Source organism: Vombatus ursinus, unplaced genomic scaffold (assembly GCF_900497805.2).
Source record: "Vombatus ursinus unplaced genomic scaffold, bare-nosed wombat genome assembly UNPS02005286.1, whole genome shotgun sequence".
Taxonomy (NCBI): domain Eukaryota; kingdom Metazoa; phylum Chordata; class Mammalia; order Diprotodontia; family Vombatidae; genus Vombatus; species Vombatus ursinus.
In genome coordinates, this window is record NW_020945064.1 from 15,836,083 (window position 1) to 15,861,483 (window position 25,401).

A 25,401-nucleotide genomic window follows, 5' to 3' on the forward strand; every position below is an offset into this window, starting at 1 on the left:
ATTGGAAAATAGGGCAAATGTGCTCTGGGCTCCACCTTGCTGATAACTGGCAGACACCAGATACAAGACGCTGGCCACCCACATCTAAAGGCCGCAGTTCTCTTATGAAAAGATGTGTCTTCTAAACATCTCCAACTGGTCTACGTAAGGGTCCAGCTGGGGGAGGGAGTAGTGTGGAGGACAAAGTGAAGAAAGACACAGCCCAAGAGAGTGGAGGATAGAGACAGCACTGTACAAACTCTGGCTCTGGGAGAGCTCCAAGTACTTTCCTACCTCAGCTCTTAAAGAAGCCAATCCCTCATCTTGGGGGACAACAGCCTGGGTTTGGCCTGCCCTGGCTAAAGAACAGCAGGGAGAGAAACATAGGACATCCTAGGAGAGGGTTTTATCTAAAAAGCATTTAATTGAATTTTTGTTCAATGTTTCTCAAAAACAGAAAGATCCAAATTGGAGGTAAAAAGGAACGTGTAAAATTCAACTCAAGTTATAATAGTTGAATCCGGAAACATGCTCCCTAGCTGATGGAGCATTGGGGGGGGGGGGGGGTGCCCAGATCCCCAACCTCCCTAGTCAGAGCTGGAAGCCACAGCCCCTTCGGCCTGAGGAGCCAGCCTGAGGGAAGAGCAGGGAGACCCCTTCTGCTCCAGAGGCATCACCAGAGCTGAACCCCCAAGGTCACTCATGGTCCTCTGACAGAGGAGGGACCAGGAGGGGCTGGCAAAGTTCTGGCTTTGGACTTTTCTTTATCACCAAGTTCCAAAGAAACTTAGTGTTCCCTCAGTCCCCAAGGCCTGGAGTCATCATAGTTGAGTACTACAACCCCTCCTCCCTCCTCTGCTGGGTCACCAAGGTGCCGGTGTCCACCTAGTTGAGCCCGGGGACAGCCAGGCCCTGCAGCATGATGGTGAGACGCCGGGCGGACTTGCTGAGTGAGTTGTGGGGCTCAGCTTGTAGGAACTGGAATAGCTTCTGTCGCACCTGGGCCATGACTGAGCCCATATGGTCCCTGGTGATCGGGTCACTGTGGTCCAGGTGCATCACAGCTTCCTCCAAGTAGCTATGGGTGAAGAAGAGATGCTGGATTCAGAGGTAAGGAAGGCTCCCCTCGGCAGCGCCTGGCCTCTTTGATCTCATACATTCTAGGACCTGTAAGGTCCCCTGTGCTGGAGGGAGGGGAGGTGGAAGCCCACAGGCATGTTAACCTTTGCTGCAGATTCCCTAGCTGGTTCCTGGGGCAAGGTGAGGAGTCCAGTCCACTCTGTTCCTGATGCAGTGCCCAAACAGGGACCTGCCCTCCACCCCCCCGTCCTACTCTTTTCACTGCTGTATTTCCTGCTATATTCACTGACCTGAATTTGAGCTCTGTGCGGGTTCCCAGGTCAGAGGAGAGCTGCTGGATGAGGGAAAGCAGGACAGGCTGGGACAGGGGACAGGGTGGCTGGCCAAACACCTGCTGTGGATCCACAGTCTCACACACAAAAAGCACCAGGTTCAGGTCAGCCGCTGTCAGGGCCTGAGGAGACAGGAGGGATGGCGAGAAGAGATGAGGAGACATGAGGGAAGATATCTGAGGGCAGAACACTGGAGTAGGAAAAAAGGGTCAGGGGGTACCTGGAGATGAGGGAGAGTGGAGAGGTGGTGAAAGTGGCAGGTAAAGCAGTGAATGAAGAGGCAGAAGTGGGGAGGAGTGAAACTGAGGAAACAAGGGAAGAAAGAGGGAGGGCAGGGAACTGCGAACACACAGGAGAGGACAGGGGACCAGGAAAAGTGCTGAGGCCCTGAGCTTGCGCAAGTCTTCCTGCTCCCCCTGCTGGCAGACTGCAGCACAGTCCCCAGCCAGGAAAGTACCTGTTGGAAAGCCTGGTTGAGGTGGCCCTGCTGGAGCATCTGCAGGATGTGTGCCTGCTGGGCCTGGCAGTCAAGGTGGGCAGCTGGGATGGGTGTGCCAGCAGCAGAGCGCATTGCCTGCATGATGCTGGAAGTGACTGCTGCCTGCTGCTCCTTCATGGCCAGGCTCACCTCCCCTTTGATGATGCGCTGGACCTGGGAGAGGATTGACTCCTGCATGCTGGGAGAAGAGGAGGAAGGCTGAAGATGAAGGCAGACCCAGGCCACAAACAGTGACCCACAGAATGCCAGTGTGAACCACCTTTAACACTGTCCAGTCGAAATTTCAACTGCACAAAATTAAAAAGTTTTTATATAAACAAAACCAATGGAACTAAAATTTGAAGGGAAAGTTAGGAAAAAAATCTTTGCAACAAGTTTCTCAGATAAAGGTCTATTTCCAAGATGTATAAAGAACAAATTCAGTTTCAAATTTACAAGAATAAGAGCCTTTCCCCAATGATAAAAGGTAAAATGAAACAATATAAATAAGCAGTTTTTAGAGAAAGAAAACCAAACTATCAACAGCAATATGAAAAACTGCTCCAGTAACTGAGAGGTTCCACCTCACACCCATCAGACTGTCAAAGATGATTAAAAGGAAATGACAAATACTAGAGGAACTGTAGGGAAACAGGCATATTAACGAATGCAATGTTGACAAAAAGTTACTAAGCAATGCATAGCCTTTGACCCAGAGATGTTAGGCTTACAACCCAAAGAGATCAAAGAAAGAAGAAAAGGACCCATGTGTACGAAAATATTTATAACAACTCTTTCTGTGTGGCAAAGAACTGGAAAATGAGCAGATGCCCATCAATTGAGGAATGGCTAAACAAGCTGTGGTTATATGAATGTGATGGAATACTACTGGGCTGTAAGAAATGATGAAGGGGATGTTCCCAGAGAAGACTGGAAACACTTGTATGAACTGATTTAGAGTGGAGTAAATGGAACCAGGAGAAAAATGTATAAAGTAACAAAAGCATCACAAAAACAAACAACTCTCACAAACTTAAGACTTCTAGTCAATGAAATGACCCAGCACAATTCCAGAAGATTCCTGAAGAACTGTGCTAGAGAAGTGATGCAGAAAGAAAATACTCTTTTGGATATGGTGAATGCAGTACTTTGTTTTGCTTGACTATACAGATTTGTTATAAGCATTTTGGGTTTTTGATTTTTTTTTTTAAAACTGAAGGCAAGGAAAAGGTGGGAGGGAAAGAAATTAAATGCTTGTTAATTGAGGGGAAAAAAATGAGTTAAAAAAGATTTAGCCTAAACCTCTCATTTTACAGATAAAGGGAAAGGGGGAAAGGGAATGAGCATTTATTAAGTGATTAATTTACTATGTACCAGGCACTGGGCTAAGAAGCACTTTAACATTTTATAGTTAAGAAAACTAAGGCAGCCAGGGATTAAATTATTTTGCCCAGGGTCATACAGGTAGTAGGCAGCTGAGGCTGGATTTGAACTTAAGTCTTCTTGACTCCAGGCCTAGGGCTCCACCCAGTGAGCCACCAGCTGCCTCTGGAAATCTAAAGAAACTAAGGCCTAGAGAGGGAACATGGCAAGTGCCCAAAATGAGCCAGCTGGACTTCTCCAGAGTTGGGAGAGGAACACATGCAAATTTTACTTCCTACCATGCACCACAGACCCCTGGGCTGGCCCCTCCCTTGGTGGCCACTTGTAGGCCCCCTTGGGCCCCATCGAGACCTGGCCATGCCTGTAGGTCACTGAACGATGAGACGTCAGAACCCCTTCTCTCTCTGTACAGGCTCCTGTCCCCGACTCACTTGCTCACAGCAATGTGGAGCTGGTGCTGGACCTCGGCCCGCACGCTGCTGCTCACAGTGGCTGCCATCTGCTCTGTGGCGCTCTGCAAGGTGCCCACCAGACCTCGAAGCTGCGCCAGCACCGGCTCTCGAGCTTCCTGCTCTCTTGCCTTCCGACTCTTCATATGGTTCTCCAACTGCTGTAGGTCTGAGGTTGGGGAGGACAAGAGGGATGGAGAGGGAGCCTGGTTATCACCGAGATGCTGGACTATGAGGATGCAGATCCTGAATGGGGCTCAATGGCTGAAAAAAAAAAGGGTCCAGGAGCTTCCCCTCAGAGCACAGGGCCAGGCTTGGGGCGGGGGGAGTGAGGAGTCCACTCACATTCCTGGGTACCCAGCTTGAAGCTGTCATTGATCTGCTGGAACATGGTTTGGCAACTTTTCTCAAAAGTTGGCAGCACAATGCTCTGGAAGGCCTCTCGATAGGCAGCCTGCATGGGTCCCTGTAGCGTATCTGCCGCTGCACGGGCGATCGTGTCGGTCAGGTTCTGGGGAAAGCAATGGAAAGCAGGCAGCAGCATGTGAATTCATGAGCAGAAACAAGCCCTGGATCCCCGCCTGCAGATCCACTCGAGGTTCTGAGAAGCCCTGGGACAGGCTTCACACCTTGGACTTGACCAGCTTGGTGACGTTCTCCTTAAGGGTGCCTTCTACCGCTGTCAGCTTGGCCGCCACGGTGCCACTCAGCTGGCTTGTCACTGGCTCCAAGCTTTTGGAGACACCTGTGGAAATTGCAAAGGGACAGTATAGGCTGGGGTTCTTATGTAGGGACACTGGACTGAACTGGTAGGTTTGGCAGGGCTGCTAAGTTCTTTTGTCCCTGCACCTCCCTCTGTGACACCCACAAACACCATTGTACTCACACTGTGGAATCGTCTTCTTCATCTCCTCTCTAACCGTGCGTTCTAGCCGGCCTGCCACGGCTGAGGACAAGGCCTGAGACAGCTGCTGTGACAAGTGTTCCTGCAGCTGTCCACTGCGCTGCTGCCCCTCAGCCAGGGCCCGCTCTAACCGTCTCTCTGAATTGCTGGCTAAGGACCTCAGCAGGCCCCACAGAGGCCAAGCAACTTCCACCACCATCTCTCTACCTGTCTCTAGTAGAGACTGTGGAAGAAGCCCACAGGGTCTCCTAAAACATTCTAAGTAAGCATGACCTTTGGGCCCTTGGACATTCCCCAAATAACTTGGGGTTATATGTAGTGCAAAGATTATTGTTTCCATTTTACAAAAGAGAACTGAGGCTCATAGAGTCAAAATGACTTGCCCTGAGTGTCACAGCCGGGAGCCAAAGCTAAGTCTCCACAGCACACATCCAAAGCTCTTTCTTTGCCATGATCACACTGGCAGTTCCTAGATGACGCCGCTGACACAGCCCCTGCAAGTGTGCAGACAGACCCCCGTCCCACTGGCCCCAAAGCCCAGATCCTGCCCCAAGGATACGCTCGTGTTCTTGTCGAGATTCCAGGACTCTCTCCACATGGCCCATGATAGAGCTCTGCACCGCATCCAGCTGGTCAGTCAGCCGCTGCAGCAGCTCAGCGTGACTCTGCCGCAGCTCAGCAAGCTCCCGCTGCTGCCCTCTAACCAGGGCCAACCACTCTTCGGGAGGTTCTGCTGCCTGGCATGGGGATAGGCATATTACCCTGGGCTGAGGGTACCAGGCCCTCCACCTCAGGCATGACCCGGGACGTCCACGAATCCAGCCCCTCTTGGAAGACAGCCTTCTGAGACTTCCCAGGGGAGAAAGAAGAGTCTCGGCCTGAGAGGCTGCCCAGCCAAGCAGGGAAGGAGAAAAAAGGGTCTAGTGAGAGGAAGGCCTGGGGGAACTCTGAGCTCACCTGGTGTTCTACCAGCCAGGTGCCTGGCGCCAAGTCCCTGCAACAAGAAAAGAGTCTGATGAGACCTGATCACAGGGGACCTCCAGGAGATGGGTGGCTGGGAAAAGCAGGGAAGACAAGAGGCCAGGGCAATGGGTTGGGATTTGTGATCCCCTTGGGGCCCTACCTGCTGCCCTATGGCTCCACCTACCCATCATCCTTCTTGCCCTTTCTCTTCAGCTTGGGTGAGGCCCTGGGAGACCCCTTGGTTTTCCAGTCCTTCACTGGCAGTCGTGGGGCCGTTGCTTTGGCAACAAAGCCACCTGAGGTTGAGGCCAAGCTGGCCACCTCATCATCATGGTCACTGTTGGGGTGGGAGAAGGCAGTGAACACACACCCACTTTTACACCTCCCTGCCCACACCACCCAACAGCCCCCACAGATAAGATGGTAACCAAAGAAGAGGGTCAGGACACTTGCCAAACTAGCAGCCTTGGGGCTCAGGATGTGGCCCTGAAGCCCCAAGTCAGGTCACTGTGGGGAGGGGATGAGGGGAGGGAAGGTTCCTGGGTGAGTGAGCAGGGACAAGGGTGGGAATGGGGGGGGAGGGAGCGGGAAATGGCACCTCTGCTCAGCACTGGCATCCTGACTGTCCTGTTGCAGCAGATGGTAGGCATGCCGGTGGTAGGAAGAGCCCTTGTGCTTCTCCTGAACATCATCCCTGGGACTGTGAGGGAAGTTGAAGGTGAGGAAAGAGATATTGAAAAAGGCCAGAGAGCGAAGGGTCATCCCCACACCCCCTTCATAGGCCCTGTGCCGGGGCAGAAGCCCCCCACCCCACTTCCTAGGCCTTGGAGTTTTCCTATTTGTGCTGGTGGGAGTCTGGGGTAGAAGGGCCAAGGCTAAGAATGCAGTCCCAAAAACTAGCACAGGAGCACTGTAGCTAGAAAAGAAGGACAAGGAGAGGAAGAGGGAGGCAGGGCAGAGCAGCCTGCTCCACCTTGGCCTTTACCTGTCGGCCAGGCTGTTGCGGGTTTCCCGGGTGATATCGGGGGCGGCAGGCCAGGCCTTGCTGTCAGCAGCACTGGTCTCCTGGCTCAGCGCTGTCTCCAGCAGGGAAGGTGTGCTCCGCTTCTCGCCCTCCCCAGGACTCCCATCCAGGCTGTGCTGGGGGCCATGCTCGGGACCGGGCCGGGGCCGGGGGGATAACAGGTGTAGGGCCGAGGCAGCAGATGCCATGCTGTCAGGCTCAAGGCCCTCTGGAGCAGTGGTGCCAAACCCTCGGGGGAGAGCCTCTGAGGCAATCTCAGGGATGTCCTGAGACAGGGCTGTGGAGGCTGAGGAGATGACGTCGGGGGAGCGGGCCCGGGTCGGAGAGGCCTGTGGCACCACCAGGGGCTCTACCTCCTGCAGCTCCAGGGATAGTGATGGGTTCCCTTGTGGGACCTGCCCAGAGAGCTCCCACTTAACCACTGCCCGTCTCCCTCCTAACCCCCAGTCATTCCACTTCCCAGAAGTGCTAACCCACCTGGCTGGGCCCCTTGGCAGCTAGTTTATCAGAGAGGCCAGGGATGAGGACGCTGTGGCCACGGGGACTAGCCTGAAGGCTGCTGCTGCTGCTGCTCAGGGTCAGGCTGCTGTCCAGCTGCAGCTTGGGGCTCAGGGTCAGCTCCTCAGGCGGCCTGGGTTAGGGGAAGAAGGCCAATCTTGTAGAGAAGTCCTCTAACCCCGAACTCTGGATCCCTTAATTGGCCTCTGTGAGTCCTGGATCCTTTCTCTTACCTGGGCATGGTTGTGTCTGTGGCAGAGGTGGTATTCAAGGATGTCACAGCTGTTAAAGAACCCCCACTGCTTCCTGGGGACACTGTGATCTACAGGGACATGATATGAAGATGGTGGAGCAGTTGGCTTGAGAACCCACAGGCCAAGAAAGGTTAGGAGCTCTGTGGCCTTGGACAAGTTACTCATCTTTCCTGGACCCAAGTCTCTTCTTCCTTACAATGAAGGCAGCCCTGGAGCAGCCCCTCCCTCTGCCCAGCGGAGTACCTGCTGCAGAGAGGCGCTCGGAGTCATGAAGGCATCAGGAGTCATGAGCTTGGGCTTGGCCTCATTAGTCAGGCTGAGAAAGTCGGAAGGGACAGGCAGGTCAGCAATGCGCCGAAGGTCAGGCTGAGAGCCCTGGCCAGAACCCTGGCCAGAGGCCAGACTCTCTGAGTTCAGCTCTGGCAGGTGCTCTCCAAAACCTGAGGGAGGAAAGAGCATCCCTGAGGCCTGACTCCTTCAGAGAAAGACAGATAGAAAATGAAGCTGGACTCCTTCCCCTTTTGCTCTACCACTAGGAGTCCAAGCCCCACCACTCACCAAAGTCTTCTCGGGCTGAGTGAGAAGGGAGGGGGGCCACCACATCAGGGCTCTGTTGGGGTTGGAAGCGTATCTGGACATCCTGCAGGGCCCTGTCAGGGAAAGAGAGCTCTGTACTCCTCTACGGGAGTCTGGGCTCACAGAGACTCCAGGGGCTGGGACTCATAGTCCCTTAGCTGAGGCTGGCCCAAAGGTTTCTGGGGGGAGGGACTTACTTGGTGTGGACACAGAAGAGCTTGATAAGTACACCAGCTGCTGACTCCACTGCCCCAGTACCATGAGAGCCCTCTGTAAAGACAGCGAAATGGCCTCAGGGCCAGTCTCTTTTCCTCTCTCCCATTTCTGCGGCTCCCAGACCTGAGCCAGAGCAGTTGGTTTGCCTTAGTGGGGGATGGGGTAATGAGTTAAATTAGTCTCACCTGTGCTCAAGCTATCACCCTCCTCCTCAGCTGGGAGAACCTCCGTGTGCCGAAGCCGGCAGCGACTCACAACCTGAATGCCAAAGCTCAGCACGGGGTGGGTGAGCAGGAACTCAGAGATGGAACTGAAGTAGGCCCTGCCCTCCTCCTGGTTCTGCAGCAGCTCCATCACATACAGCACCTGTGCATGGTACCCAAGGGACGGCTCAGACTCTGTGTACTGGCGAACCCAGGCCTTCCCCCAGATTGATCCAATTGCAGAGAGGAGGATCTCAGATGGCAACCTCAGGAAGCTGCCTCTCTAGAGTTGCCATCCAACTCCTGGGTAACCCCTAACTTCCCCACCTATCTCCTACCTTTCTCTGCACATCACTGAGGATCAGGTATTCAGCTGAAAGGTCCAGGCAGGCCTTGAGGCTGGGAGGCACACTCACTGAGCTAAAGATGTCTGGACAAAAGCTAAGGGGATACAGAGGAGAGACAGGCATTAGTGACAAGAGAGGTCAGGGCCCACAGCCTCCAAAACTGCCCTTTGTCCCTGCCTCTGGCCCAGCCTCTCAGCCCCACTGCCCACTCACCGAATGGTCTGCAAGCAGGTCCATGACACTGTGCACCACATCTTCAGCTCCCGGTTTTGGTCAGCTCCGGTGATGAGGAACCTCCAGAAGGGAACTCTGCTTGGGGGAGGGTGGGGGAGTGGGCATGGGCTCGTGGGGACTTATCTGCCATTACCCACCGCCCTCCTCCACTGGCAACATCTCCCTCTCCTTTGCTCCATGGGGCTCACTCTGTGACAACCCTCCCCCAAAGGGCCCAGGGCCCTTTTACTGCCACCCCCAATATTCCTGGCCTGAATCTTCTGGAGGGCCCAAAAGTAAAGGAAGAGGGAGGGGGCAGGCTCACTCAGGGTCTTGTTTCTTGTGGTTGTCACAGAACAGGAGGCAGGAGAGAGGCCTGCCATCATGAGGTTTCCATTCATGAAGACACCTGCAATGAAAATTGTGGGAAGGTGGTCCTGGTACCCAGGCTGTCACCAGCGTAACAGAGGTCCTACTTTCCAGACCAGAGGGTCAATACTGTCTTGGTCAACCCCAGTCCCCAGCCTGATGATGCTCTCATATTCTTCCACACCCAAACAACAAGCCAGTCTCTAGATACTAATCCACTTCCAACTCCCCAGCTTGCCTTACCTTGGCTCATCTTGGCCCTCTATATAGATCTGCCAGAACTTAACAAAGCCATCGTGACTTGCAGTGGCTAAAACAGTCCCATCAGGGGAGAGAGCTCCTTCACTCAGGCACTAGGAGGAGAAAGACCCAACCACTCAGCATCCAACCCCAGGGACCAAAAGGAGAAGGGGATAATCAACAGTTATCATCAACATGGATTCAGCATCATGCTGGGCACACAGCACCAGAAGATGCACTATAGCACAGAAGAAAAATGTGTATTTCATGGATCATTTGTTAGGACAGAATCTGGACACACACACATAGATATGTATGCCTAACCAAAAACAAATTCTAAAAGGAGAGTGCCTGTGGCTGGGATGAGTAATTAGGGAGATTAAAGGAAATCCCAGGTTCTTCTTGGGTGAGGTGCCATTTTCATATTCTCCTTAATGAGGTACAGATGATGTTTTCAAAGAGTTCCCCCTTTATCACCACTGTTGTTCAGTACTGTACTGGAAATGTTAGCTTTAGCAATAAGAGAAGAAAAAGACATTGAAGGCATTAGAATAGGCAAAGAAGAAACAAAGCTATCACTCTTTGCAGATGACATGATATTATACTTACAGAATCTCAGAGAATCAAGTAAAAAACTACTTGAAATAATAAACAACTTTAGCAAAATTGCAGGCTATAAAATAAACCCACATAAATCATTGGCATTTCTATATATTACCAACAAAGCCCAACAGCAAGAGATGGAAAGAGAAATGCCATTTAAATTTACTGTAGACATTATAAAATATTTAGGAGTCTACCTCCCAAAACAAACCCAGGAACTTTATGAACACAATTACAAAACACTTTTCACGCAAATAAAATCAGATCTAAATAATTGGAAAAACATCAGTTGCTCATGGGTAGGCCAAGCTAATATAATAAAAATGACAATTCTACCTAAGCTAATTTACTTATTCAGTGCCATATCAATCAAACTACCAAAAAACTATTTTATAGAGTTAGAAAAAATAATAACAAGATTCATTTGGAAGAACAAAAGGTCCAGAATATCAAGAGAACTAATGAAAAGAAATGCAGGTGAAGGTGGCCTAGCCATTCCAGATCTTAAATTGTATTATAAAGCAGCAATTATCAAAACTGCTTGGTACTGGCTAAGAAATAGAGTAGTGGATCAATGGAATAGGTTAAATATGCAAGACACAGTAGTCAATGACTATGGTAATCTATTATTTGATAAACTCAAAGACCCTACCTTCTGGGATAAGAACCCACTCTTTGAAAAAAACTGCTGGGAAAACTGGAAAAGAGTATGGCAGAAACTAGGCATAGACCAAAATCTCACACCATATACCAAAATAAAGTCAAAATGGGTTCATGATTTAGATATAAAGGCTGATACTATAAGCAAACTGGGAGAGCAAGGAATAGTTTACCTGTCATATCTATGGAGAACAGAAGAATTCATGACCAAACAGGAGATAGAGAACATTACGAGAAGCAAAATAGATAATTTTGATGACATTAAATTGAAAAGTTTTTGCACAAACAAAGCCAATGCAACTAAGATTAGAAGGAAGGTAGAAAATTGGGAAAGAATTTTTACAACCAGTCTCTCTGATAAGGGCCTCATTTCTAAAATATACAGAGAATTAAGTCAAATTTATAAGAATACAAGCCATTCCCCAATTGATAAATGGTCAAAGGATATGAACAGCCAGTTCTCAGATGAAGAAATTAAAGCCATCTATAGTCATATGAAAACATGCCCTAAGTCACTTTTGATTAAAGAAATGCAAATCAAAACAACTCTGAGGTACCACATCACACCTATCAGAATGGCCAACATGACAAAACAGGAAAATGATAAATGTTGGAGAAGATGTGGGAAAATTGGAACACTGATGCATTGTTGGTGGAGTTGTGAAATGATCCAACCATTTTGGAGAGCAATTTGGAACTATGCCCAAAGGGCTATAAAAACGTGCATACCCTTCGACCCAGCAATAGCACTTCTAGGACTATATCCCCAAAGAGATCATACAAATGGGAAAAGGACCTACATGTACAAAAATACTTATAGCAGCTCTTTTTGTGGTGGCAAAGAATTGGAAATTGAGAGGATGCCCATCAATTGGGGAATGGCTGAGCAAGTTATGGTATATGAATGTGATGGAATACTATTGTGCTATAAGAAATGATGGACAGGCTGACTTCAGAAAAACCTGGAAAGACTTGTATGGTCTGATGCTGAGTGAAGTGAACAGAACCAAGAGAACGTTGTACACAGTAACAGCCACGTTGCGTGATGACTAATATTCATAAACTTAACCCTTCCTGGCAATACAAGGATCTAAGACATCTTCGGAGGCCTTGTGATGGAAAATGCTATCCATACCCAAAGAAAGAACTATGGAAGCCGAATTGCTAATTTTTTTCTCTTCTGTTGAGTTTTGTTTCCTCTTTCTGATGATTCCTCCTATTGGTTTTAATTTCTACTTACAACATCACTAATGTGAAAATATGTTTAATATGAATGTAAATGTATAGCCTATATCAGATTATGTGCTGTCTTGCGGAGGGTGGTGGGGAGGAAAGGGGAGAAAAATTTTAAACTCAAAAGCATATGGAAGTGATTACTGATAAATCAAAATAAATTAATAAAAAAAAAAGAGTTCCCCCTTTAAGAGGCCACGAACAGAGCTAAACTTCAACATTTTTATTAATAACTTAAATGACATATGGATGAAGGCATGACTATCAAATTTACTGAAGAAAAAAAACTACAGCTCACACCCTGGATGACAGAGTCAGGATCCAAACTAATTTCTGTAGTCTCAAACAATGACCTGACTTTAATAAGCTTAAATTTTAAAGGGGTACATGTAAAATACCACACTTGAGTTTTAGGAATCAATCATACAGATATGGAAGACATGGTTAGGCAAATAATTCTCGGGGAAACAAACTGGCTCAGTAGTGAGGGGTGGAGGGATCCCAAGTCCAATAAGCAAGTGTCTTGAAGGAGATGTAAGCACGCTCTTGAACACCGTCTGGTCAGAGCACCTAGGGAGTGTTATGTTCACTGAATTCTGGAAGGACGCGAAGGGTAACTCCATTCTAAGTTTCCTATTTTTTTTTATTCCTACCACGTAGTACAATGTCTGGCACATGGCAAACACTTCAGTGCTTGCTGATCGACAGAATGGACTCCTGCACACGTACAGGTCACAACCACACGACCTTAGAAAATCTATGATTCTAAAGCAACCTGACATTTCTGGGCCATGATCCCGACATTTGGGTATGTTGCTCTACCACTGAATAGAGGTGATGGAGGCTCTGCCCTCACCAATACTGCCTCACAGGTCCCCTGGAAAAGGGCCCCTCGTTCTCACCGTGCTATGGCCTTTCACCACGATGAAGCCTTCCTTGATGTGGTTGACATCCACAGGCCAGGAGCTGTTGTTGGCTCGGAGAATGTCCAGGTCCCACACCTCAGCCTAAGCAAAGGAAGAATGAGGGGAGCCCTCAGAGAAATGGGAAGCTGAAAGCCTAGAAGCCAGAGGCTGGCCACCACAGTCCGGAGGTTGTTTCAGAGACTCTAAGGCTAGGGGCAGCTAGGTGGTGCAGCGGATACAGCTCCAGCCTTGGAGTCAGGAGGACTTGAGTTCAAGTCTGGCCTCAAACACTTGACATTTACTAGCTGAGTGACCCTGGGCAAGTCACTTAATCCTGACTGCCTCACCAAAAAGCAAAACAAACAACAACAACAACAACAAAAAAAAAACCAGAGACTCTAAGGCTGTCAGCCTGATATGACAGAAAAGAGAGAGGCAAGACAGGAGAGGGACATGGAGAAGGATAGGAAGAAGGAGAGGGAAGGGAGAGACAAAGAGTGGGGAGAGAAGAGGAAAAGGGAGAGACAGAAATCGGGAAAGAGAAAGACATGGTGAAGGACGGAGAGAGAGACAGAGACAGAGACAGAAAGACAAGACACTGACTCCGCACATAAGTACCAGCTCTCTAGCTTTGGAGTGACAGGGTAGGACAAGAAAGATTATGGTCATCGGTCATTGAGACAAGTCCTGAAGTCCCCAAATCCGCAAAAAAAATAAAATAAAAGGCCTAATTCTAATCATCTGGGTTTCCGGATACCTAAACAATGGAATTGGAAATAGGCAATCAGAGTGCTTGGCTGCTGGGAATTCCTAAGAGAGGCTGCTTTCGTCTTTTGCTGACAGGGCTTCCTCCTAGTCAGCAGGCCTTCTCTCTCCCCATCTCCCCGTCTCCCCCCGTCCCCCAGTTGGCCCACGGGCCCTTCCCAGTGCTCGCCCCTCACCCTGTCTTCGTGCAGCAGGGCCAGGGTCTGGCTGCCCTCCTCACTGCTTTCCTCATTCTCCTCTGGGATATACGGACACCAGATGATCCTTCGGAAGTGGTTCAATGGTGTGCCCTCTGAACGCTTAATGTTCACCACAATCTCCTCTCTGGAACAAAGCTAAGGGCCTGGCAGACACTTGCCTCGTGATACAGGTTCCTGGCTTTCCCTTCCCTAGTTCAGAGGAACTCTGAGCTCCTGGTTGTTCCCACCACACTCAACACTGAGCCCAACAGGCAGAACCCCGAAGTGGGGGAGCTCCTCAAGGAGCTACAGCACCTAATGTAAGAATGGCAGGAGCTTAAGTTCTGCCCAAGTACCCCAGTCTGGGCTCCCTCAGCCACCTGAGATAACAAGTCCCAAGCAGACTCCCACACACTCAAGGAAGGATACTGGATCTTGTTGCTCTCCATGGCCAGGCGCCACACAAAAAGGCTGCCTGACTCATCCAGGCAGGCCAGCTGGGGGGAGTTGAGGTGAGCAAAGGCTAAGTCGGCCACACTTCCCGTGAAGCCCTTCAGCAGCGTGCGCTCCGCTGTGCTGACGCTGATCACCCGCACCATGGCTGAGCCATTGCTGGCCCCTATGGACATCAGAGCGTGTAACTCCTGGCCAGGCCCCACAAGCACCCTCCAATGCTCCCCTGGCACAGGTTCCAAAGATGAACAGCACCAGCCAATTCCAACCTCACTCCGTCTAACCTCCAACTCTGCAGGTCCCCAGCAAACACCCCACGTGGTCTCGTGAAGAGCCCCTATGCCATCCCACTGATCCAACAACAGGGCTCTAGTCTGCCCACTCACCAACGTTCGCCCTCCCCCACCATCCCAAACAATTCCTTCACTGTGTCCTAAAAGGTCAGAGCTGGGACGGGCGGACAGAGCTTGGGGTGTTTCCTGCAGTCAAGCACTTTCCTCATACTCAGGAATCTTCTTCGGGCAAGTAACAGCATTACTTCCCAGGCAGCGAAAATCAGGGTTTCAGAGAGGGCTGCCTAGGATTTCGGGCCCAAGTAAAGAGTCCAAGTGTCCTGCCTCGCTGTTGTCAGATCCCAGGAGGACCTGGCCACGAGAAGCTGGGGAAAGTTCTTACTAAGGAATTCTCTGGTCCCAAGAGGCAGCAGCTCACCTCGGATAGCATATGCCAAGAAGGAATTAGACACAGCGATCAGGTTGCCATAGTAGTATTTCTGTTCCCAGTCATACTTAGCCACTGGCTGGATTTTTACCTGAGATCAAGAGTGAAAAAGGTGACCTCCACAGAGCTCATTTTCAGGTCTCAGTCACTCCTACTCCCTTTTCTCCCCAAAGACAACAGTGGCCTTCCCAGGCTCCAACCTTTGCCTCACTCCTCCTGTCTGCCTCTCCCTGGCCCCAAAGGGCTTGCAGGTTCCCAACATGTCCAGGGAGGTCAGAGGCAGAATGGAGGGGACAGAGGCTAACCAAGCCCTGGTGAGGCCTTGGCCTTTCGACATCTGAAGAAAGAGACATGGAGGGAATGCACTAGGGGTGACCCAAGAGGGGGGCCCCTCAGAGAAGATGGGAGAGCTGGTAAGGATGGAAAAGAGAGACTGGTGACACCATCCCAGCAGTTCTTACAGGAGGCAGCCCAGTGACCTCTGACTGCCCCCACTCTCCTTCCTCAGTCCTTTTAGTCCCAAATGCCCTTGTTCCATACCTTGTTGCTCCCTCGAGCCTTGCTAGAGATGTTGGAATCACTGCTAGCCACTATTTCCACCTCCTTTGCTGAAATCCCAATGCAAGTTGAACTGTCATCTCCAGAAAGGCAGCTGGATGGGAGAAGATAAAGGAGAGGCCCCACAGCTTTGTCTCAGGCACCAAAACTCTACCATGTGTACGGATACCTATGGAAGGGGCTGAGGGCTTCTACCAAGGAAGGCCAATCACTTAACCCACCTCACAGCTTTCCTCCCACCTCCAGGACCAGCTGCACTCAGACTGGCCTCCTGGACCGTCCTATTGTTCCCCATTCCTCAGTGTGCCCTATATTCATTCACAACCCCACAGGGAGGGGGAGAGGGAATCAGAGTTGATATGTATCCTCTATCCCACCATCCTCATTTTATAGGCGAGGACACAAGGTGTGTGGACTTGGACAACACAATTCATGAGAGCGCAGCAACTATAAGCTAGATCTGATGCTCTAACTTACAACTCTGTCTTGTTTTAAAGGGTTACAAAGTATTTTTTCCAAAACAACCTTAGCTTAGGCAGTGCAAGTATTATTCACCCTATTTCTGAGAAGAGGTAAGCAGCTCAAAGGAGTGGGGTAATAACAGCACCCACCTCCCAGGGCTATCATGAGAAATGAATGATGTAATATTGGTAAAGCACTTAGCACAGTGCTTGGCACATAGTAAGCGCTATAAAAATGTTAGCTATTATTAAGTTTCTAGCAAGCCATTAGGCATTCCGTAGTTGTACGGGACGGTGTAGGGTAGAAAAGGGAGTTAATCACTTTAGTTGACATATGGAGGATCTACTAGACAAAGGCCAGCTCCTTGCCTGTCCAGCAAGCACTGGCCCAAACAGAGACAGCCCTCTTCAAAGGAGTTCTCTTTGAAAGAAAACAAATCCTGACAAATGCCCTTCTAGTCCTGACTATTATGGCTAATGACCTTATCATGCCAGTAGAGGCCACGGTAGAGGTCTTTATGCAAGCCAGATTTGGGTTCATACTACAGATTTATTCTAGTTTGCACTAAATCCTAACATTCCTCCTAACTTTGTTGAAATATAAATGAAAATTTTAAGCCAATGTTGGTGCTATATTTTGTGGATAAGTGAATTCTCTCTTTTTTTTTTTTGGTTGGGCAATGGGGGTTAAGTGACTTGCCCAGGGTCACACAGCTAGTAACTGTTACGTGTCTGAGGCCGAATTTGAACTCATGTCCTACTTAACCCAGGGCTGATGCTCTATCCACTGCACCACCAAGCTGCCCCCCGGATAAGTGAACTCTCAAAAAACGCCATAGTTCTAGATACAATTTAACTCTGTAATGAGGTTATCATGTAACACTGTGCAGTATAGCTATCTGTGTCAGTGTCATAGTCACCTACTGTCAGTTTCAGGAGGGAAAGAGATTGTTTCTTATCTAAGCTCTGTACATGCTAGAGTGCCTAAACCAGTGCTCTGGACACAGTATATGTTTAAGCAATGTTTTCTATATTGTGCTCTGAAGAGCAAAATCCAAGGTGGGGGGGCCCGGGAAAGCCCACTCCTGTCCCCTCCCACCCCAAGACACTTACATGACCTGCTTCTCCTCCAGGCTGGCCAAGGGTGCTACTCTGTGACTAGGCTTGGACAGTACAGTTCCATCACCAGAAGAAAGGGGGTCTGGCACCAGAAGTCCATTTAGATCTCCATTGTAGGAGCTGGATGTCCGCTGGCTCTCCGTGCCTGAGCCTAACGCCAGAGGAAAAGGAAGATGTCGTCTCTTAACTGCATCTCTGTCCCTCCCCCCGATGCTTTTGTTCATGCTGTTCCCCTCCATCCTCTATTTCAATCCCATCACCCTGAAATGCCATCTCTTCCACAAAGCCTTCCCTCAGCCCCAAGTGATCTTCTGTCCTCTGAATCCCCAGGTGCTTCTTGTCCGTCCCACAACTCACTTTTCCTGCCTGGTGTTCTCATTCAGTTTTCTATGCAGTAATCTCTCCCTAAGGATTCTGTACGCTCCTTGAGGGCAGACAGGGATGATGTCTCATACCCAGGGTTACAAATGAGAGCGTATGCTGAGAGATGTATAAGGCATAACAGAGGTTATCTAATCCAACCCTCTTATTTGAGATGAGGAAAATAAATGTGCTCAAGGTTACATGATTTGCCCATGGTCACACAAGTTGTAAATGGATGAGCTGAGATCTGAACCCAGGTCCTCTGACTCCAAATCCAGCACACAATTTTCATGATATAAGCCCTCCCAGGAACGTCTGTCTGACACACAGTAGGCACTCAGGAAATATTTATTTATGTCAATTTAAAGAAGATAAGGCCCCTGCCAAAAAGACTATGACAAATGACTACTGTATTGGCTCCCTTGATACTTGGTGGAGTTAGTGATGCTGTGGTTTTACTTCTCTTTAAGGATCACCCTGGAGCTGGGCAGTTACAGGTCTGGGGGCCTGGCTTTCTCTGCAACTGGGTTACCTGTTGCTGTGCTCTCATATCCCAACTCTCCCTCCTAACATGTAAAACCAAACAAAAACAAAACCCCCCAGCTCTCACAGAAACAGCATGAAGAAGGCTACCATGCCTGAGAGAGTTCAGGAGAAATGAACATGAAGAGATTGGGAATAAATGGAGAGAGGAAACAGGATTAGTTTCCCTGGGGAAACACACAGGATTCAGGGAAGAGCTAAGTGAGTGAGCAGCTCTGTGGCTGGCTACGGAAACGCACACACACGCATGGAAACTCTGGGGTAATTTGCCATAGCTGTTTCCTAGACGCTAACCATTTCTAACAGGCTCAGAGCCAGGTCAGGGACCCAGAGTGCCCAGGAGGCTTTAGGCACCTGCTCACCTCATTTCAAGGGACAGAAAAAAAGGAAGTAAATGTCACCTACTTGCATGAACAGAGAATAATTCTAACTAGAATACTGCTTAGAGTTTAACTGCAGAATGAAAGGAAAAAAAGCTTGCTCCAAAGACAAATACAGGAGCTCTGAAGAGAAAACTCTTTGGCAGGAGGGGAGATTAAAGGTGGCTACTTCTCATTTCTTCTGCAGCAGAAAAGATAAAAGGTTAGTGTAGGATTTTGTGGGGATACAAGATGGGTTCCTCTGAAATCTTATTTGTAAATTTCTTTCATACAGTGGGAAGACATGTTTACAGATGGGCCTGTTGCTCTAACAACTGGCTGCCTCACACACCCAAACACAAAAGGTGGTTCCTTCAACAGAAACTCAATCTACCCACTGCAGGTAGTACCCAGGATAAACAACAGCCTACAGAGATGCAGGGGAGCCAAATTTGGGCTCTACAAAACCACCACAGGTACCAGTAGTACCCTGTGAAGGCCAACCTACAACAACTAGGAAAAGCAAATCAAGCAAACTGAATGAAAGCAAGAGGGGTTCTGCCTGGTATTCTGCAGATCCTTCAAGTACGTAAAACCTTGGACCTTGGAGCAGAAAGCAAAAAAAATACCTAACCAGCCAAGAGGTGAAGCCAAAGCCAGCCTTGTCAGCAATGCCTCCAGTGCTACTCAGGAAGAGTAGAAGATACCTGAGACCCAAGCAAGTACAGTCCTGTATATCTCCAGGGCTGCCTGTCCTCCCAATAAGGCAAGGAAGAAGTGAACAACAGGGATCATTGGAGGGTCTTAAGTGAGAAATGAGTATGTTAAGTTAGCTGGTAGAGGAAGTGGGAAGCCCAGTGCCTGAGGTCCCTGCCTTCTGAATAAAAGGGATTGTTAGGCCCCAGGATGATTTCTGCCTGTGCCACTCTAATCAGCTGGTCTGTAGAACACAGAACCGTTTGCCCTTCACCTCCTGGTTAGAGCTCAAGACTAATCTGTAAAGCCTACCAACTTCCTTCCTCCTCTACCTGCCTCAATTGGCCTATATGAAACACAGGAGTGTGTTGTCTGTGGCTCCACAGGAAGAGATGGATGCTCAAAAAGGATGGGAGGAGGACAGCGAGGGGAAAAACTCCAGTTCTGTCTGCTTATCCATTTTTGGCTCTGAACAGCTGTCTTTTCAAAAAGAGAGAATGGGGGTGGAGATGGAATGGAATGGTAAGCACTGCCTGCTAAGGACCACTAGGCCTTATGCTGCATAACCAACTTACATCAGATGTTCATACACAAAGTGGGTGAAGGCTACACAATGCTAGATGATCCAACATAAGGATGAAGCAGTGTGGCCTAGAGCTGATCCTCAAGAGGCCCAAGGATTATATGGATACAAGACAAACCTCTGAATAGCACTGAGAAATGAAAAGGCAGCAAAGAAACAGAGACACTCCCCAAGCTCCAAGGGCATCTATGACTCAGGAACTGCAAACTACTCAAGAAAGGTAACATCCCTCCTTTCCTCCAACCCCCCATAGTGAATGAGAGGGTCCTTTCAATCCCTAGTGTTTTGCACAAAGTAGGGGTTTAATAAATGCTTTTTCCATTCCATTCCCAAAGATGAGATGATTGGGATCAACTCTGTAAGAAGGCTGAGGAGACTGGAAGAAAAAACTAAGTTAGAGTGATAAGGCACCTTAAGGGATCATCTAATCTAGTGCACTCATTTTTTACAGGTGAGAAACCCAGAAGCCCGATTTCAGAGTTTATAGTATAATAAGAACTCATAAGCACATAATACTTTAATGTTGACAAAGGGCTTTTAATATGTTTGTATCAAATTTCACTAATCCTCATAACTTTGGGAGGTAATTGATTTGAGAATTATCGTCCCCATTCTGCAGATGGGGAAACTCTGAAGGATGACAAGCAGGGATCTTAAGACAAGATTCCCAAGACACTCCTTCCAGCTCTCGTGGAGGGGGAGGGGGACAGCGGGGTGTACGGAAAGAGCCCTGGAATCCCCCATTAGACTGGGGGCTCGCTCCTGGAGCGCAGGCACGGTCTTCGTGCCTTTTTTTGTATCCCCAGCGCTCAGCACCGCGCCTGGCACACATCGGGTGCTTAATCAAGGCTTATTGACCACGGCCAGAGAAGACCCGGCTTGGCATCCTGGCTGTTTCTCTTACTAGCTGTGTGACCTTGGCCTGGTCACTTCGCTTCTGGAGGCCTCAGCTTCCTCGTCCGTAAAACGAGGGGCTGGGCCACATGGTCTCCAGGGTCTGGCCCGAGGTCCCGGCCTCGCCCCTCCTGGGGCAGGGGTCCCCGCCCCTCCCCCCGCAGCCCCCTCCTCCGCGGGTGCCCCCTGACCTCCGGGCGGACGGTCCAGCTTCAGGATGTCCCGCAGATGCTGCGTGGCGTCCTCGATGTCGATGCTGGTGCAGGACGAGGCCATGGGGCCGGGCTGCGGGGCCTCGGCTCCGCGAGGGCGTCACCGTCACCGTCCTCTGCCTCTTCCTCCTCCTTCACGTCCTTCCCGCCGGGCCGGGCCGGGCCGCGGGACCGCCGCCACTCCTCCTCCACCTCCTCCCTCCTCCGCGGCTGCCGCGGCTGCCAAGGAGGCTCCGTCCGTCCGCTCGTTCGCTCGCTCGCTCGGAGCTCCCTCCGCCCCGCCAACCCCACCAACCGCCTCCACTTCCGGTCCGCCGCGGGCTGAGCTCCCCCCATGGGCCTCGGAGCCCGCGCCGCTCCACGAAGGTTCCGGGTTGCGCAGGTTCCGGCTCCGAGGCTGCTCTGGCTCGCGCTGCCCGCCCGGGGTCCTGGGGAAGCCGAAGAAGGCGCTTGCTTCGCCCTCACCCTGGGCGGTACAATTTTAACCAGTCCTATTTCAGAGGAGAAGGAGCAGTCTCAGTCAAGTTAAAATGACACACCGTGGCATCGCCGAGCTAGAAGGGTCCTTAAAGGGACCCAAGGACACCCAGCTTGTCCAGGGGAAACAACAATGCCTTCGGGTTTGAATCCCAGCTCTACTGACGTGCCCCTGTGGTCTTGGGCAAGCCACTTCTCTGGATCTCAGTTTCCTCATCTGTAGGATCAGATGGTCTCTACATCCTAAGACTCTATGGGGTCTTTGCCATGACTTCTGGGACAGAAAACGATCCCTCGGCTCAACCACATCTGTCTGGGGAAGTCTCATGAAGGCCGGGGCCATGGATAGCCCTGGACCAACGACAGACCCTCCAATCGGAATGGTGTCTTTTAAAAGATTTCAATTCAGCAAGAAAGAGGAAAATCAAATCGCTTGAGGCCCATGAATGCAGGAAAAGATGTTCCTTGAAAAGAGCAGAGTGAGGGGCAGCTGGGGGACACAGTGGATAGAGACCCGGCCCTGGAGTCAGGAGGTCCTGATTTCAAATCCTGCCTCAGACACTTAACACTAGCTGTGTTGACACTAGGCAAGTCACTTAAGCCCAATTGCCTCTCTCTGTTTCCCTCTCTCTCACACATACACACACACACAAATATTAAAAATAAAAAAAGGAAAAAAGAGTTGGGTGGAGAACACTGCATTTGGAATCAGAAGCCCTAGGTCAAGCAATAATAGTGTTCAAAACTTATTACCTCATAGTAGGTGCTCAATAAATGCTTATTCCCTTCCCTTTATATGGCATTATAAGGTTTACAAAGGACTTTCCTTCAACCCCTATAAGAGATAGTACAAGGTTTTTATACCTGAGGAAACCAAGTCTCTGCAGTGAAACTTTAAACTTGCCAAGGGCCACGTGGATAACTGAATAGGAGCCAGATCCTTTAGACTTACAATTCCAGTCCTCTTTGCATTGGAACACGCTGTTCATCATTCTGAAGGGGAGGGAGGCTTAAGTCATCTATTGCCCCTCCCCATATGAATACTATACCTCTATGAAGGACCAAAAGGCAGACCAGACTCATTGACAGTCACAGGCTTTAGAGCTGAAAGACTTTAATAACCATCTACCTAATCTAATCTCTTATTTTACATAACCTGAGGAGCAGAGGAGGGAAATGACTAGCCTGCCCATGGTCACACAAGTGGAAGAGTTAAATTTCAAATCCAGATCTACTGACTTTCTACTACAGCTAGAGTCACAGAATATTACAGCTTAAAGAGACTTTAGTTTCTACTCCAAAACCTCATTTTACAGGTGAAGGCCCTGAGGCTTCAAGGGGAGAGGTGACTTGCTTCAGGTCATATGGATAGTAACCAGAAGGACTGAAACTCAAGTCTTTTGATTTCAAATTCAATATCCTTCCCACAATGCCCAGTACCTTTCAAACACCAGATGCCTATAGGGGTTTCACCTAATCATCCAAGCCTGAAAAAGGGAAATTGTAGGGATGAGTCTGGGTTATAGAAGGAGCAGCCCAATCCCAACTTCTACTAGGTAAGTTTTTCTCATGTGCCCAAGGAGCTTTACATTATCCAGTCTGGCACAAGCATTTGGGGGGGGGGGGCAGAGAAGTGAACACGGAATAAACTCTGGAATCAGGAGACTACAGGGCTTGGGACTTGGTTCTTTGGAGATGGTCTGAGCTTTTCTAGAGAGAAAGCATTGTGTTGGGCATTTAGAGGACTGGCATCTGTTGCCAGCAGCACTGTAGTTCTTTGCTTCCTTCCTGGGGTGGTCAACTAAAGTCATTCCCAAGTGTACTGAAAGCACTCTGAGCCAACCTGAGAAAGGGATCCAGAAAACTCAAAAGCTAAGATAAATGACCACCAAAAAAAAAAAGGCAAAAAAGGGGGCAGCTAGGTGGTGCAGTGGATAGAGCTCTGGTCTTGGAGTCAGGAGGGGCCTAAATTCAAATCCAGCCTCAGACACTTGTCACTTACTAGCTGTGTGACCCTGTGCAATTCACTTAACCCCGACTGCCAAAAAAAAAAAAGAGATAAAGGACCACTAAGCTCTTTGAACCCTGCATTGATACATACTGGTTCCAGTACATGCCTGACAATGGTGGTCACCAAGCAGGGGACTTGTCTCCAGAATGGCCTGCCTGGAATGGAATTTCCTGGGAATAAGGAGAGGCTCCTAGGTTTTGGGGTTCCATTGACATCTGTTGTCCCAGGTTTGGATATTCCTCCGCCTTATCAAGTAAGCCACAAATTTGTTTTGTTTAAAAAACAAACAACAAAACCAGCTCTTTTTTGATTACACATTTCAGGCACAAGTGTATCATTGTGGCTGTCATATTGAGTTTATATAGTGATTGTATCGGGTCAGTTCAAAGTAACCAGGCACCTGATTTATCTTCTCTCTGTCAAATAGTATCTACAGCCCCAAGTTCTTCAGAGGCATCTTTGTATCAAACAGCACATCTGTTCAGATGAGCAACATGTAAAAAGCCCACAACTCAAGAAACTTGTTATCCTAGAAAAGATGACAGTCCTCAACAAAGTACAGAGGGAAAATCATGTTATAGAAATGTACAGCTTAGTTTTCTATCACAGGCAGAAAGCAATTCTGGCCCCTGCAGCAATCCTGCAGGCTATTAGGCATTTCAGGGCGGGGTTTAGTGGTGCATTCAGAAAAGGCTACCCTCACCTCCGCAGAGCTAGGAATAGATCTAAGTATGAGGAAGAAGCAGGGCAGTTGGTGTCCCACTGTACAAAGGACTCGCTCAACGCTGGTTTCAGCCAATGCTGCAACTGCTGGGGCATTGGGAATTAACTGCATTAAGATGGTCCTGAAAGGTCCTGCAAGAAGCAGCGTAGGGTTGTGGCAAGACCACTGGCTTGGGAGTTCTAGGCTCGGCTCTGCCACTGGCTATCTGTGCAGACTGACCTTAGCTAAGCAAACAATTTCACCTCTGAAAAATGAGAGAACTGAGTAAGATAACCTGAGGGTTTAACACTGTATAAAATAAGAGACCAGTTCAAGTCCTGGGGCGGAGAAAGGAATTGTGGTTGGTTCTGGTCCAAAAATCCGGTCCTGCCATCCTTGCTTGCCCTTTCATACTCCTAGTTTAGCAGATCTACCATCTAAACATTTAGACTGTTTACTTATTTAGACTATGGTCTAGGAGGACTTGCTATAAGGACTAGCATTTAGAGAACGGAAGCACAAAGGGGCCTTCATTTGTATCCTCCTATGGCTATTAAGGATAATGGATTTAAGAGCGTCTGGGATATGCAATGGTGCGATGCAGGTGGAGGAAAATTAATAGAAATCAACCTAGCAGAGGGGTGTGTGTGTGTGTGTTCGTGTGTAAGAATTGCAGAAGTATAAAGTTGTTTTCTACTTCCTTCCATGTCTTCAAAACGAAGCTAAGTGCCCACAAAGTAATCAAACTTCTGTTGCCACCAGAAGGACATTTTAGGGACAGGCACACATTGGATAATAGGTCCAATGACATATGATTGTGTCTCACTGGAAGGGAGGAGAGGAAGGAGACAAGAGAGCAAATTACCCCAAGTTACCTCACCCCACCCCACACCCCCAGGCTCACCCCTAAGAGATTTCCTCTCCTAAATTAATCCTGTGCTCCTCTTCCCAATACGTAGTCTAAGTGTTGCAGTATCCTGGGTACACATCGACAGGGCTTACGAGCAAGGGAACAGGATCACATGTAGCTTAGAGAAAAGAAAACCAAATCACAACATTGGCTTTCTCCCTTCACCCAGCTCCAAATTAGAATAGAAAAGGAATTTTTAAAGAATCCCTGAGATAAGAAACAAATAGCATCTTTGTAAGCCGTGCCCTGGCAAAGTCAGTTCACCTCAGAGATCCCTGGAGGGGCAAAAGCAGATTTGTTGGCCTTTCATTCAGGCAGCAAACTAGGCCGGGCTGTTACTGCAGTCCACAAAGGGGACCCTGGCTGCCAAAAACCAAAGAGCTTTGTATGGGGGTGGAACTATATTCCCAGATTCACTATGGGAATGAAGTGAAGCAGTCCTTTCTGCCCAGTAGGATCCCCCCAGAAGCCAAAGCTGGGACACCC

General features: G+C 49.2%; 1 protein-coding gene across 3 annotated transcripts; it reads right to left on the reverse strand.

Moving 5' to 3' along the window:
• Window positions 1-383: 383 nt before the first annotated feature.
• Window positions 384-20,901, reverse strand: EDC4 (enhancer of mRNA decapping 4). Of its 3 annotated transcripts, none has more exons than XM_027847281.1 (29): window positions 20,794-20,901; window positions 17,159-17,315; window positions 15,567-15,678; window positions 15,018-15,117; window positions 14,283-14,472; window positions 13,851-13,998; window positions 12,907-13,011; window positions 9,512-9,621; window positions 9,225-9,308; window positions 8,900-8,995; window positions 8,678-8,780; window positions 8,322-8,502; window positions 8,118-8,190; window positions 7,903-7,994; window positions 7,588-7,784; window positions 7,324-7,412; window positions 7,070-7,223; window positions 6,554-6,987; window positions 6,167-6,268; window positions 5,753-5,905; window positions 5,563-5,599; window positions 5,165-5,342; window positions 4,588-4,743; window positions 4,331-4,446; window positions 4,047-4,212; window positions 3,684-3,870; window positions 1,849-2,068; window positions 1,350-1,513; window positions 384-1,057 (listed from the first exon to the last, which is right to left on the reverse strand). In XM_027847281.1, exons 1-29 carry the CDS (start codon window positions 20,876-20,878, stop codon window positions 865-867), a joined length of 4,182 nt encoding a protein of 1,393 aa, XP_027703082.1. In that variant the 5' UTR covers window positions 20,879-20,901; the 3' UTR covers window positions 384-864. The 3 variants fall into 3 exon arrangements, with proteins under 3 accessions (XP_027703082.1, XP_027703091.1, XP_027703077.1); XM_027847290.1 differs by having other exon boundaries at window positions 6,554-6,948; window positions 8,900-8,998; XM_027847276.1 differs by having other exon boundaries at window positions 8,900-8,998.
• Between the last annotated feature and the right edge of the window lie 4,500 nt (window positions 20,902-25,401).

Bases quoted from the DNA above. Each gene is read 5' to 3' on its own strand.
- EDC4 (XM_027847276.1), bottom strand. From the start codon at position 20,878: ATGGCCTCGTCCTGCACCAGCATCGACATCGAGGACGCCACGCAGCAT. The intron at 14,473-15,017 runs GTGAGCTGCTGC...TGATGTCCATAG, and splicing joins CTTGGCATATGCTATCCGAG to GGGCCAGCAATGGCTCAGCC. The intron at 4,447-4,587 runs GTGAGTACAATG...CAATTTCCACAG, and splicing joins GAAGAAGACGATTCCACAGT to GTGTCTCCAAAAGCTTGGAG.